The 14,726-nt window shown below is 50.3% G+C and overlaps 1 protein-coding gene across 4 annotated transcripts; it reads left to right on the top strand.

The window, feature by feature from the left end:
• The first annotated feature begins 987 nt into the window (after positions 1-987).
• On the top strand, positions 988-13,450 carry Ptpn7 (protein tyrosine phosphatase non-receptor type 7). 4 transcript variants are annotated; one of them, XM_087906494.1, is made up of 10 exons: positions 988-1,144; positions 2,159-2,332; positions 2,821-3,004; positions 3,208-3,292; positions 4,459-4,535; positions 5,747-5,884; positions 6,222-6,332; positions 7,269-7,423; positions 9,939-10,052; positions 11,369-13,450. In XM_087906494.1, the coding sequence occupies exons 2-10, from the start codon at positions 2,211-2,213 to the stop codon at positions 11,460-11,462; spliced, it is 1,080 nt and encodes a 359-aa protein (XP_087762620.1). In that variant the 5' UTR covers positions 988-1,144; positions 2,159-2,210; the 3' UTR covers positions 11,463-13,450. The 4 variants fall into 4 exon arrangements, with proteins under 4 accessions (XP_087762620.1, XP_048286808.2, XP_048286807.2 ...); XM_048430851.3 differs by having other exon boundaries at positions 1,093-1,144; positions 2,144-2,332; positions 3,211-3,292; XM_048430850.3 differs by having other exon boundaries at positions 1,099-1,144; positions 2,144-2,332.
• Positions 13,451-14,726: the final 1,276 nt, after the last annotated feature.

The following is a 14,726-nucleotide window of genomic DNA, read 5'->3' as shown; positions in this document are numbered from 1 at the left end:
TCCTCCCCCATGGGCCAGAAGAAGACCAGCCCCTCCTCCCACCTCCTCTCAGGTGCCACCCCTGTGCCTAGTGCATGGTATTTCTTTTTTGGTGTCACCATTTGACAGTTGAATCAGAGAAGTAGGAGGAAGAGAGAGGATGTGGAATGCCAGTGCTGGGGGCCGGGAAGGGTGTCGGGAACATTACAGAGAGAAAAAAAAAAAAAGTCTTGCAAGCAAGCATGAACCTAGAACCAGTTGAGCCAGCAAGGGACCTGCCAAAGCCAGGCAGGGGTGGGGGGCTGTGGAGTCTTGGATTTGGCGTCTGCTCCTTCCCCATGCCCCAAGCATCCAAATAGCTCAGAGCTGAAAGTGGTGAAGAGAACAAGGCAAGTCCTTGATGTGAGGGCCACAGCCTTCGACTCTCTGTAAGTCTTCTGAGGAGATGCAGGGCTCTGAGACTCCCCGAGGAACAGTCTGAGGGGCTCCTAGAAATCAACCCCAGATCCTTCTCCTGTTTAGCTCTGTTATCTGTTCTCCAGTGACTAGCCTGTGCTTGCAGACTGAGAGACAGGGGCCTAGAAGGCCCTGCTTATCCCGGGGCCCCTCCTTCCTGTTCAGAAAGGAGCAGTCCTCCCTCCTCTTTCCCCCACTGCTCCTCTGTGGCACATCTACTCTGCTCCGGGCAGATACGGCCTGGGTTTGGCCGTGAATTGCCAGACTTTGAAGCAGCAAGGGCTTACAGGGGCAGAAGCTGAGCCCTGGCAATAAGTCTCTCCCCAGGGGCTCAGCTAGAGGAACGACTGTGGGTTTCCTACGGCCATCTTCTCCGCAAGGAGGTAGAGGAGCCCATGATAAAGATCCCGGAGGTGTAGACCTGGAGTGATCGGGAAAGGCCTGCTCCTTGCCCACTCCCAGAGCCTTTGCACCCAGCGAGGATGGCACGACACTACCAGCTTGCTCTCGGAGGGCACAGGGAGGAGGCACCCGACCCCTGGTGGCAGCTGCAGCAGGCGCAGGAGGGCAGCCCGCAGCTGGGTGTGCGTGGGTGGAAGCCAGGAGGGGCGGAGGGAGGAAGCTGGCTTCCTGAAGCCTCTCAGTCCTCAAAGATAGACGGACTGACAGACAGCTGGCAAGAGGCAGCCTGGGGGACACAGCTGCTTCAGTAAGTACTTGAAGTGGGCACAGGCATACTATGGCCCTGGGGTGGGGATCCCTGGGAACAGGAGGGCGTCTCTGAGGATGGGGTGAAAGAGCATGAGTTTGGGGCTACCATGTCTGGCCAGGCATGAGTAGTGGCATATTTGGTGGCCCTGTAACTGGAGGGCAGAGGAGCCACACGGAATGCTGGGAGGAGAGAGGCAAAAGGCTTGTTCCTGTCATGGGAGAGTGCTCTCTCAGCCACACCTGCATAGGCCCACAGGGTTCCAAGCCTCTGTCCCTGTAGGTTAGCACCTCTAACCCCACCACCATGGGCACCTGTAACTTCGCTCTGGGAGATAGGGCCTGCCCCCAAAGGAGATGCCCTCATCACCTCTGTGCCCCGGCTCTCTCACACCGCCAGCTGTAGCCTCACCATGCGCTGGCGCTCTAAGGCTTGGCGAGGCCATTTCCTGTGACGGTTACAGAGGCGGGAGACTGGGGGATGGGAAGGAGGAGAAAGGAAACACCCCTAGCCTACCGCGCTGGGTAGAGACCCCAGAAGCCACAAGTGATCTTGGGGTAGAGCTGCCAGCAATGAGGAGGTGACCACACCAGAAGTGTGGCCTACCTGGGTCCCCACCTGGTTCCAACGCTCCTAGAGGCCTCAGTTTGTCATTCTGGAGAAGCCTGCTGGGAGACTTAGAGCTTTCTCCCTTCCTTCTGTGTGGACAGCAGTCTGTTGTTCTCATTTGAACCCCAGCTTAGAGCCCTGTGGAGTTGGGTACCCCCTCTCTTCCTCCTTCCGGATTATTTTCTGTCTTCACCCACACCTACACTCTAATATCTCCCTCCTCCTCTAACCTACGGCCCAACAAAGAGTTCCTGGACTTACAGGAATAAAAAAGCTAGGCCACTTCCTTGGGAAGGGAAGCTGCCTCCAGTAAAAACCAAGAGGATGGCTGGCCTGGGCTTAGGAGCCTCCTTCTAGACGGTGAGACAGGTCAGAGGTCAACAAATACAGGACGTTGTCTTTCAGGCAGTCCTCATGGCTGAGTGAGCTTTCCTTGAGCCCAGCAACCTACCCCAGCATGGTCCAGGCCTGTGAGGGGCGCTCCAGAGCACAGCCACCGACCTTGTTTCTGGGGGCAGCCATGACCCAGCCTCCACCCACCAAAGCTCCAGCCAAGAAGCATGTGCGCCTGCAGGAGAGGTGAGATCTTTCACAGAGAGGGTCTTCCTTGCTCTGGGCTGCTTTCATTCCCTCCCTCACACCCAGCCTTCCAGTTCAAACAACAGAGTCCTCAAGGCCTAGAAAGAAAACTAATCGGGTTCATTTGCATGTTGCTTGCCCATCCTTTGTGTCTGAGGCACCAAGTTTCATGTCATTCCTGGGCCTGCTCCCAAAGTCTCTGGACACGTCCAGGGGCCTTTGCGGCGTTGGGTGTACGTTGGAGCCTCTGTGCCAGCTTGGGAGAAGAGGTAGACAACAGGAAGGAGCTGAAGAGTTGCAGTCTACTCTGTTCTATCTGATAAAAGAAAAGGGGAACGTTGTAAAGGGCCTGACCCTTGAGTGCCCTGAGCCTCTAGGTCAAGAGAAAGACTCATTGTGGCCTCCTCAGACCGGCTCTGCAACAAGTCCTTGAGAGGCAAGCAGGCACTCTGGGATGCTCACTGTGCGTCGGATGGTTTTGCTTGCAGAAGGGGCTCCAGTGTGGCTCTGATGCTCGATGTGAGGTCTTTGGGCGCCGTGGAACCCATCTGCTCAGTGAACACACCCCGGGAGGTCACAATACACTTTCTGCGCACAGCCGGACACCCCCTTACACGCTGGGGTCTACAGCACCAGCCACCCAGCCCCAAGCAGCTAGAGGAAGAGTTCTTGGTAAGAAGTTGGGATCCCCTCCATATCACTTCGCCCTTCTTTATCAAACCATGGATTTCTTAGGCCTCTCTCCTCCTTGCGGTCCTTGAGGAAGAACTTCAGGGCTGTCCCCATCCTTGTTCAGAGGATGGAAGGGGAGAAAAAGAGGCTGGGAAGGGGGACCAGATGCTAACTCATTTACTCCTCCCCCCCACCCCCGCCAGAAGATCCCCTCAAACTTTGTCAACCCTGAAGACCTGGATATCCCTGGTCATGCCTCCAAGGACCGATACAAGACCATCTTGCCAAGTAAGGACCGCAGTGGAGGTGAGGGGGGCAGGGTTCCTGGGGATGGAGAACTTGAGAAGGCAAGATATATTATATGCCTTGAAGCCAGGCATGGTGGTGCACACCTGCAATAATCCTAGCACTTAGAGGTGCAAGCAGAGGACCAGAAATTCAAGGCCAGTCTCCAATAGATAGCAAGTTCTAGGCTAGCCTGGTTTATGTGCGACCTTGACAAAAATGAGTAAAATAAAAAAACAAAAATAAAAACCACTCACCTCAGTCAAGGAGGAACAGCAATGCTTGAGACATCATCTTTCGACAGAGGAACGCTAGCACCACCCTGGCAGCTCAGAGATAGACAGCGGTTACAAGATAGCATTCGCAGAGGTTTACTGTGGGCCTCTGTGGTAGGGACGAGCTCGCACAGGCAGACTCAGGTCTCACACCCCCTGCTTTTCAGAGGCAGACTTGAGTCCTAGACCCTACCACAGTGACTTCCAGAACTGTGGTCTGAATTTAGGCCAGCACACAGGTCCTGCCCCAGGCTGAGCCTCCAAGCCCACTGCTTGCGTGAATAGACCAAGGCTCTTTGAACACTGGGCAAAGTGAGTTTGTTAGCCCTTGGCCTTGGCCTAATTCTAGCAAGCTCTACAACTCCCGAAGAGGGAAAGCCAGCTCCTTTATCCCTCGTCCGGTGTGAGTGGGAAAAGACCCACACCTTTGGAGAGAGAGGCCCATATCCCTCACGGTTGAGTGATAGCTTAGACAATGTATTCATCTGAAGCTTGTATTCATAATCAGAACAGAAGTTTTTCCTCTGCAGAATCTCTTCCTATGCCTATCAGTTCCCTCCCATTTTATACCCTCGCTCATCTCAAGGCTAAAATACGACAATAACCCAATTGATCTCTGCAGTTCTGTGGTCTGCCCTACATAGCATCATTCAGTTAATATTTCTGCTGTGATCATACCACTTTCCTGCTCAAAAACATTGTGGATCCCTCCTGTCATGAAATATTGTATTTTATAATACATAGGTATTATGTTATCTGTCTATAAAATAATTCATCTGAATGCCTGCCGCCCACACAGTACTGTGAACAAGGTGAGGGCATTCTTCCCTCTGACTACTAGAATCCGCATTTGTTGGTCACCTTCTGACCTTTCACCTTCATTGACCTTCCTAGATCCCCAGAGCCGCGTCTGTCTCAGCCGGGCACAGAGCCAGGAAGATGGCGACTACATCAATGCCAACTACATTCGAGTGAGTGCCTGCCTGGCTGCTGCAGCAATGGGAGCAGGACTAGTTTTAAAAATGAAAATGACACATGATATCATCCAGCTGTGACCAGGCCTCGGAGGTCTGCGTTTTCCCTCCTTGCTCCTTCTTGTCATAACTCTCTCTGCCAGACTGAAGGGGTGGGGGAACGACACGCTGAACAACCCCCAAATCAACCTAGAAAAGATGTTCACATTTCCCAACCACCTTAACCTACACCATTACCCTATCCACGACAACCCTCCAGATGTGGCAATAAGTTGACATGGCTGAGCCTGGTCACTAGTTTCTTAGAGACTAGTTGTCTCCTTAAAAATCGCACAATGCCAACACAAGAGGGAGTCTCTCTCTCTCTCTCTCTCTCTCTCTCTCTCTCTCTCTCTCTCTCTCTCTCTCTCCCTATATCTCCTTTCCCACAATCATTCTCTCCCCAGAACCCCCATCGTGTACCTTTGTAGAGACTGATTGATGTCCAGCTAAATAACAGCACCCTCAAAGCAAGTTGGCCGTCTAGCCCAACTTCTCACCTGGTGTGGGTAGGTGGATGTGAAGGCAGTGCCCCCTTGTGTCCAAATGCGGTAGGACGGTAGTCTAGGATGCTGAGGGACAAGGCTGTTGGCCAAAAAGCATATAAGATACTTAGCAGCAGGAACTAGGTAAACAGCAGGATGCACGGATGATGATGGAAGCCAAGAATGATGGAAGGGAGAAGAACAGATTAGGAAGAGTATGCTGAATTTTGGTGCCAAATATATAAACGGGATCCATGCACTGGGAAACGTTCGTTTACAAACATTGAGGACTACTAAATCTTGCACAAGAAGAAAACAGCAGAAGACAGGAATAAACATGTATACGGCACCTGCCGTGAGAGACTGCCAATAAACTTCTTTATTGGGTTTAATTCACACTAAGTTATGAGGTAAGCAGTAGGCCCAGTCTATAGGTCAGGAAACTGAGTCTCACAGAGGCTGGGAATGTGCTTCTGGCCCCACAGCTAGGAAACTGCAGGCCAGGAATTTGAACTCAGGTGTTTCTCACTGTGCATGCCATGTCCTCCTCCAGCATGTGGCTTCCGGGGGGTGTGTCTGTGTGTGAGCACATCTAAGCGCTCATGCTCACAAGCATTCGCTAACCCCAGCACCTGTGGAATGAGAATTCAGTCCATCTCTGTCCTTCGTGCTTTGTCCCCCCAGGGCTATGACGGCCAGGAGAAGGTCTACATTGCCACCCAGGGCCCCATGCCAAACACTGTCGCGGACTTCTGGGAGATGGTGTGGCAAGAAGAAGTCTGCCTCATTGTCATGCTCACCCAGCTTCGAGAGGGCAAGGAGGTAGGAGGCAGGGTTACCCAGAAAGGTTGTACCCTACCTTCCCACACCACCCATGCAGAGCAGACCAGAAGCATCTGTGGGAGCTGAGAACACTGACAGGTCCCGGATTATATCTCTGGGGAAGATTCCTGATATGCATACATCCCGGGGAGTTGTTCACATCCAAAATGTGGGTGGGTGACACTATAGAGTTTACACTTGGGAGAGTCGAAATCCAGGCACTGACCTGAGTCATGGGGTGAGACACGAGGAGGGAACACCAGGCCTCTCTCTGCTGCCCCAGCCTTGCTCCACCTATGAACTTTCCCATTCTGACTCCCAGATTTCTCCCTTCTAGAAATGTGTACATTACTGGCCCACAGAAGAGGAAACCTATGGGCCCTTCCGGATCCGCATTCAGGACACTAAAGAACACCCAGAATATACTGTGAGACAGCTTACCATCCAGGTACCATCCACTGAAACAGACTGAAGGTTTGGGCCACTCCAGCATCTCTGGAATTCAGGCTCCACCTTCACTAGGGACTAAGTTTACTAATTTAAGCCTTGACCCCACATTTAAAAGAGGTGTTATGAAAAGAAAAAGAAATGGGTACAACCCTCAGGGGCACCTCTAATTTAATAGGGATGCACACACAAAAACGACCAACAACAAAATAGGGACCACCAGAAATCACTCCCTCCCCAGGCTACATATCCAGGCTCCAAGAGAGAGGAGAGACACAGGAGAATGCTGGCAGAATGGGGAGAGATCAGATGGGATGGGCTAACACACATGGATGTGCTAAAAATGCTTTCTAGGGGCCAGAGAGATTGTTCAGTGGGTAAGGGCTCTTGCGGCCAAGCCTGATGACCTGGGTTCGATCCCTGGAACCCACACGGTGGGAGGAGAAATCTGATTGGAACAATACAGCAAAGCTCCCAGTAGAGTGAAGGGAAGGAGGGAAGGAGGAAGGGAGGGAGGAGGGGCTTTCTGATGCTGTACACATTCTTACACTTTCAAATTATTTTTGTATCAATTCATTGTTTCCCAAGCATCCTGGGAAGCAAATCAAAAAGATATCACTGTGCCCACTTACCAGAAATGAAAGTAGGATTAATGCACTTACCCATGGTTGCGTGATAGAGGCAGATAGGCAGATAGACTTGAGCCTGGGTTCCTCCCTCAAAGGAAAAAAAAAAACAAAAACAAAAACAAAAACAAAAACACCCTCCCTCCTTGAATGTTGGAGTGGGCCATGGTAGAAGATGAAGAGCAAATTACCCGGGAGAATCGCCTTGCCTGCTCTGGGTTGGTGTCCAGTACGTACTTGCTGGCACCAGGAGTAGGCAGCAGCCGAGCCCACATCCTCGTTCTCATGCCTTATTCCCTCGTTTACCCCAGCACCAAGAGGAATGCCGGTCAGTAAAGCACATCCTCTTCTCGGCCTGGCCAGACCACCAGACTCCAGAATCCGCTGGGCCCCTGCTGCGCCTGGTGGCTGAGGTGGAGAGCCCAGAGACAGCGGCCAACTCTGGGCCTATCGTGGTCCACTGCAGGTAGGGTCCTCTCCAACCCTAGAACCAGTGCTTACCTTGTCTGCCCACTAGGTCTCTTGTGGGCAAGCGTCTAAGTAATACCACACCAGACAGACCCAACCCTTACCTGGACAGGAATCTCAGGTCCACAAGATTCGGCATTATTACCTCTTTTCTATGGATCCCTGGTTTACGGGAAGCTTCTAGTCAGGTAGAGGAGAGTTCATTTACTCATCAGACAACTTTTTTGTTTGCTTGGGGTCTTTTAGTGATTGGGTTTGGTTTTGGTTTTGTTGGATTTGTTGTTGTTGCTTGTGCCCAGCCCCAAGCATTATTTTTGTTGTTGTTTGTTTTGTTTTGTTTTGTTGAGACAAGGTTTCTCTGTGTAACAGTCCTAGTTGTCCTGGAGCTAGCTCTTGTAGCCCAGGCTGTCCTCAAACTCATAGAGATCTGCCTACCTCTGCCTCCCGGGTGCTAGGATTAAAGATGTGCACCACCACCACCGCCTGGCTTCCAAGCATTATTTTTAAATGATAAATCTGGGATGTTAGATTCAATTCCAAGCATCAACAAAAAATAAAACAAAATAGCAAATCTAGGTGTCTCAGGGAATTCTACAAGGTCCCTTCATGATGTCCTTACCAGTCTTCAAGACTGGTTTCCCACCACTGTTCCCATATATAAATAAAATGCTTCAGGCTTGTCCTCTGACCCTGCTCCTGGTGGTGTATCCATTTTTTAGTTTATTCCCTGAGCATATAGTAGAGACAAGAGGATCAGAAGTTCAAAGCCAGTCTACACTACATAGGGAATTCACGGCTAGGCTGGGCTTCATGATAGCATGTTGAGAGGGGAGAGGAGGAGAAAAGAAGAGGCAAAAAGCACAAACGAGGCACGCCTGAACCATGCAGAGCTGGCACCCAGATCTAAGTGCTGGCAGTCACCCGTCGCTTCTATTAGAAGTACATGTGAAGCTTACTTAAGGGGAAAGGGGGTAAACTCAAGAAAGGGCAAGGAAGAGAAGGCTATGAGGGAAGACAAAAAGAAATCTCAAGGTGATAGAGCCAAGAAGAAAAGGATGGAGGTCTGAGAGCGTCTGTGAAAGCTGCTCTGGAGCTGGGAGGAGGTTGTGGTCAGACAGGGAATGCTCAAGGGGACGGCCAGCGCACAGGCGGGCGCTGTCAGCCATAAACAGAGATGCGATCATTAAAACGTGCGCTGGAACAGGGCACGGCAGTGCACCCAGTGCTGCGCATGCTCAAGGCTGCAGCAATAAGACAGCTGCTTTAAGGCCCGTCTGGGCTACACGGCTAGACCCCGTTCTTGAAAACAAAAGCAAAACTAGCGCCAACAAGGTGCCTCAGTGGGTAGAGGCGCCTGCCGCAAGCCTGACAGCCTGGTTCAATATCTGGGATCAACATAGTCTAAGGAGAGAAATGATTCGTGAAGGTTGCCTTCTAACCTTCATACAGGCACCGTGGCACGTGTGCACATGCACACACTTCATACAGGCACCGTGGCACATGTGTGCACATACACACACTTCATACAGGCAACATGACACATGTGTGCACATACACACACTCACCACACACAAATTAAAATAAATAAAAAATGTTTAAAACAAACTGGGAAAAGGACAAATCCCAGCAGCATTTGGGAAGCAGAGGAAGGCAGATAGCTGTGCATTTGAGGCCAGCCTGGTCTACCCAGCAAGCCAGCAAGGGCTACCTACATACAGAAAAACTCTGTCTCAAATAAGAAGACAAAAAAAAAACCACAGTTGAGAAAAAGACTAGGTATGGGGGAACCCTTCTGTAACCCCAGACCCCAGGACTCAAGAGAATCACAGGGAGTTTGGGCTATACAGTAAGTTCCAGGAATCCTTGGACTACAGAGTAAAACTCTGTCTCAAAAAATAAACAAACAAAAAACTAAAATCTGGGCCTGGAATTCACACTTATAATCCCCACATTTAGGAGGTGGGAGTTTAAAGCCATCCTGGACTACATAGTAAGTTCCAGGCTAGCAGGGCCCATGAGCCTCTATCTTAAAAAATTTTTTTAAAAAAAATCAATTTCTAAAGTTCACAGAGCCAGTCATAATGATGCACGCCTTTAATCCCAGCATTTAGGAGGCAGAGGCAGGTTGACCTTTATGAGTTCAAGACCAGCCTGGTCTACATAGTGAATTCCAGGACAGCCAGAGCTACATAGTAAGATCCTGTCTCAAGAACCAAAAATAAATAAGTTAATTAAAGTCTATAAGAACCAGAGAGTAAAAGAAGAGCTGGTCTAGGTCTAGAGGGAGGCTAATAAGGCTCCCAAACCTGTCCAGGACAAGCTATTATCTGCCTCCATCAAAGATGCCAAGGACGCTGAAGTCAGAGGTATGGGAGTTCCACCCTCACGGATAAAGAACTTTGGCCCCTTTCTTCTTTCATTGTTTGAAGCCTAGCTCCAACCTTCCTAGCTCACCTGTCTCCCCGTGCCCTGGTCTGCTGTGACCTCCCCATCCTCTCCCTGGTTACATCCAGTGCAGGGATTGGCCGGACAGGCTGCTTCATCGCCACCCGCATCGGCTGCCAGCAGCTGAAGGCCCGAGGGGAAGTGGACATTCTGGGCATCGTATGCCAACTGCGCCTAGACAGGTGGGTCCGTAGGAAGCAGGTGCAGCCATGTTAATTGGCAACGGCCTTGGTCGTTCTGAGCTATTGGGCACCTCACCTTCAGGCCCTCCTAGAAGAAAGTAAGGAACTCATTTTATTTAAAAAGCATTCTGTTTTTGCCAGTAATTAAGCCCGCATGAAAGATCATCTGACATGTTAGCCTGGGGGCCTGGAGTTAAACATGTCACCCTGAAGTTTCCCGCACCACCCCCTAAGTCCTCTACTCAGGGGAAAGCTAGGAAACAAGGACGCAGTCAAGGAGAATGATACTGCCAGGGTCTGTAATCCAGCACTCAGGAAGCTGAGGCAGGTGAACGGGAGTTCAGAGCCAGTGTGGGGCTACTTAGTTCAAGGCCAGTGTGAGCTGCATAGGGAGACTCGTCTTGGCTAATTTCTTGAAAAGATACAACTTGCTCTAGATACAAGGTAGCTGTAGTACTCACTGGGCTTGGAGGAGGAGAAGCAAATTCAGACTCTGGTGCATGTGTTACTGCTGTTACCACATAACACATGTGTAACCACTAGCTGTTACCACCTCTCTCTCTCTCTCTCTCTCTCTTTTTTTTTTTCCATTTGAGTCAGAGTCTCTCTGTATTCCTGGCTAGCCTGAAATAGTTACTATGTAGACTAGCCTGGCCTCAAACTCACAGAGATCTGCCGGCCTCAGCCTCCCAAGTGCTGGAATTAAAGGTGTGCACCACTACATTCAGCACCTCCATTTTTATCTAGAGAGGTAATGTCTATTTCCCAAACTGGGAAAAGGGATGGGTTCTCTTCTGAGAGTGTTTTCGAAATGGGACCCGCTGTACACATGTAAGACTAACTTTTTTATTTATTTAAATTTATGTGCATTGGTGTGAAGGTGTCAGATCCGCTGGAACTGGAGTTACAGACAGCTGTGAGCTGCAGTGTGGGTGCTGTGAATTAAACCCCAGTCCTCTGGAAGAGCAGCCAGTGCTCTTAACTGCTGAGCCATCTCTCCAGCCCGGGGTTAACTGTTTTTATTGACAAGTAGAAAACTTGAGCATGGGAACACATTCTTGACCCAACCTGAGAAATCAGGTCTAGTTTGGCTCAAAAGCTGGGTGGATAAAGGGACAGAGTCCAGATGAGGCATTGCCCCCTGCACTTCCCTCTTTGGGTGGGACTGCCCTGGGAAGGGGCCCTAAGGAGACCGCCAAAGGGTGACTGTATGGAGAGGAGAGAGTTGGGCTTTCCCAGCAGGATGAGAGGGAAGGCTTAGTCACAGGCACAGGGCAGGTGTTCTGACTCATCCTCATTCTGTGCTCTGCTTACAGAGGAGGCATGATCCAGACTGCAGAACAGTACCAGTTCCTGCACCACACGCTGGCCCTGTATGCAGCCCAGCTGCCCCAGGAGCCCAGCCCCTGATCCCTTTGCCCTCCACCAGTCCAGGGACCAACCTCCCTGCAGGCCTGGGATGGTGGATCTGGGGAAGTGGGCTGTGTGCGCTGGGACAGCTTCTTCATAGGCACAGAAAAGGGGACTTCATTAATGAGGAGGCTTACTGTCCCAGGAAACTGCTCCAGCAAGCAACAGGAGCCTGGCCATGGGGCTTCACCACCAACCACTCCTCTGCCTTCTCCAGTGGCCCTCGGTGGACTATAGAGGAGCTGCCGGTGGCTCTGAACTTACAGACAGGAGCTGTACTTGAAATGGATTGAGAAAGAAGCTGGGGTGCTCATCTTATCTCATGTGCTCTCTGTGGGCTTTTTTCCTGTTGGTGACACCAAGAGTCAGCCCTTTGCTGCCATCATGGAAGCAAACAGAATGTTCCCGAAAGCCTTTCAAGATGTAGCCATGCTGCTGAGACAATTACTGCCGAATCCTCTTCCATTAAGGCCTTGCCCACACACGAGACAGACGCAAGAGCAGGAAAACGTCTGGTCTAACCTTGGCTAAATCCTCTACATTCTACATAGATTGCTTCACCCCGTATACCTGTGATCCCCCTCAGAAGACAAGAAAGACCCCGATTGGCCTGCCTCCACACGTGTTGTAAGAGGAGATGCAGAGGCGACCAGGTCTAGCAGCTGAGATCACTGGAAGAGCCGGGTGTGACAATGCATACCTGTCATCCCAGGAGCACTCAGGAGCAGAAGCAGGGGGATTGCTGCAAGTTGGAGCCTGGCTAGATCTACATTTTTTGAGTTCCAAGCCAGCCAGAACAACATAGTAAAACCTTATTTTAAATTGAAAAAAAAAAAGCATTCTGGAGCTCTCTGGGAGCAACAATGTATAGAGGCAATGTATAGGAGCCATTCAGAGATCAGACAACTCCCGCTGCCTCTGTGACTTCCTGCCATCTGCTCCCCAACCACTTTCTAGGGAAGCACTCTCTGCCTTTCTTCCATGACTTTAGAGCATGCCCTGGGTATCCATGAAGTACCAAAGAAAGAGGAGAGAAGAGACGAAGGGCTGTGTATGGTTCTAGAAAACCTACCCGCCATATCTTCCCGGGCCTGTATTTATTTGCAGAGCATACCTGGATAGCTTAACTTGTTCCAGAAACAGGCTGGGCTATCACCACTGCACACAGCACAGGGCTAAAACCAAACCTCAGGCCTCATCCATTTCCAGGGACCCACAACCTATCTCAGGGTTGAACTATATACCCCAGAAAGCCAGACAAGTCCTGAGTCACCCTTGATCCAGTTTGGGCTACCTGTGGGGATGAAGATGGGACAGTATTCCTGCTGTCTGGTCCTAGGGTCCTGGATGTGCTGTGGCTCGCATGAGTCCTCTGTGAAAACCACAAGGAGCTCGATCCTGGTGAGTGACTGCCCTTTTGCTTCACGGCACCTCTCTGAAGGACACGCAGTACTGCTGGGCAGGGAGGCACAAGCCTGAGATTCGCACTTGGAAAGCAGAGGCAGGAGAATCAAGAGTTCCAAACTAGCCTTGACTACCTGTGATCCCATCTAAAAAACAAATAAATAAAAAGAAACAAAAACAAGCAAACAAAAAGTGTAGCTTTGGTGCTTGTCCTGGAACTAGCTCTTATAGACCAGGTTGGCCTCGAACTCACAGAGATGCACCTGTCTCTGCCTCCTGAGTGCTGGAATTAAAGGTGTGCGCCACCGTCGCCCGACCGAGGTTGAATTTCTTAATGTTCCTCCTCAGCTTAACTAGGGATTCCACTTCAGCTTTGTGGTGATGGCGCTTGCTCTTCCACTTTCTGAAGCTCCCTGAAAGATTTGTGCTGCCCAAGCAGGCTCTAAAGTACCTGATGCTGCCGTGAGCTCAGAGCCAGTTCAGATGGGAGCAATTGCACAGCCTCCCTTCACTGCCACCCCAACCCTGTTCTAGGGAACACAGGCTCTAGGAAAAAAAAATAATAAAGACTTCTTGGATGTCCAGTTAAGTCTTTTCTTCCATCTTCTTAGGCGTCTAGGGCTCTCTCTAGCAATACAGTAGGGCTCCCTGGAGCAGGAACAGGCTGCCGCACCTTTACCCTTGGGATCCACTCTTTCCCAGTATTTCTAAGGACATGTGACGAAATAAAACTGCAGTCCCTGTAGGCAGCGAGACAGCGGTACCAACTTACCCGTCCATGGTGCTGTAACAAAGAACCACACACTGAGTCGCCAACGAGGCACAGAACTGTGCTGCTCATGACTTGGAAGATGGGAAAGTCACCAACCAAGGTACCAAGAGATGAAGAGTCTGGACTCACTTTTTTATTTCTTTATTTACTAGGTATACAATATTCTGTCTGTGTGTATGTCTGCAGGCCAGACCTCATTACAGATCCACCTCATTACAGAACCACATGGTGAGCCACCATGTGGCTGCCGGGGAATTGAACCAAGAACCTTTGGAAGAGCAGGCAATGCTCTTAACTACTGAGCCATCTCTCTAGCCCGCCACTCACTTTTTGACTTATAGATAAAACCTTCTCTTTGCAACCTCATGATGGAAGAAGTTTGGGTCTGGTCTGTCTCTTGCCCTCTCCTGATAAAAGGGCACTGATCTTATTTGGGAGGACTCCACCCTCATAACCTAGTCATCTCATGAGGCCATCACTTTAGGACTGGGATTTCAATATATGGATCTGGGCAAGGACATAGAAATGTTGAGCAATGAAACTATTACTTTGTATGATAGCTTAAACTTTAAGTTAAAAAATTCAGACTACAGCACATCCCTTCAGAACAGGAGAAGAACTTACAAAGGGCAGATGCTCTTTAATACGGAGGAACAATAGGCAGACCTGACAAGTTGGGAGTCATCTAACTCCTGGGTGGGTTTGATTCCTAGCAGTCATTGTGAATAATTCACCTTTGGCTAAGACAACATACCCCATCTGAGTACGTTTGAAAACTGAACCCAAAGCAGTGACTGGTGGGAACATTTATAGGAGCTCCACTGCCCAGGACCAGGAAGGTACAGCCCGGTGACTGAACAGGCCCTGGGATTAGCTCCTGCGAGGGAGGGTGGGGACATCTTGAGAGGCTCTCCACCGCCCACTATCAGAAAACTTCACTTTCTGCCAAAACAACACACATTTTCTTTTGCCACTGACGTTCCTCACTGGGAATCCCCTGCCCTAATTTTGCCTGTTTCCATAAGGTAAAAATACTGGTTAAGATCAGCATCAAGTTCAAACATCTATCTCACTTTGGGCTTTCTAAA

The sequence above is a fragment of the Myodes glareolus genome, chromosome 5 (assembly GCF_982192425.1).
Source record: "Myodes glareolus chromosome 5, mMyoGla1.1, whole genome shotgun sequence".
Taxonomy (NCBI): Eukaryota; Metazoa; Chordata; class Mammalia; order Rodentia; family Cricetidae; genus Myodes; species Myodes glareolus.
Note: the sequence above shows the minus strand (reverse complement) of the source record. Positions and strands in the feature narration are given on the sequence as shown.

Excerpts from the sequence above, each read along its gene's own strand:
- Ptpn7 (XM_087906494.1), top strand. The coding sequence starts at position 2,211 with ATGGTCCAGGCCTGTGAGGGGCGCTCCAGAGCACAGCCACCGACCTTG. Across the intron at positions 2,333-2,820 it reads CATGTGCGCCTGCAGGAGAG|AAGGGGCTCCAGTGTGGCTC; the intron begins GTGAGATCTTTC and ends TTTTGCTTGCAG. Across the intron at positions 3,293-4,458 it reads ATACAAGACCATCTTGCCAA|ATCCCCAGAGCCGCGTCTGT; the intron begins GTAAGGACCGCA and ends TGACCTTCCTAG.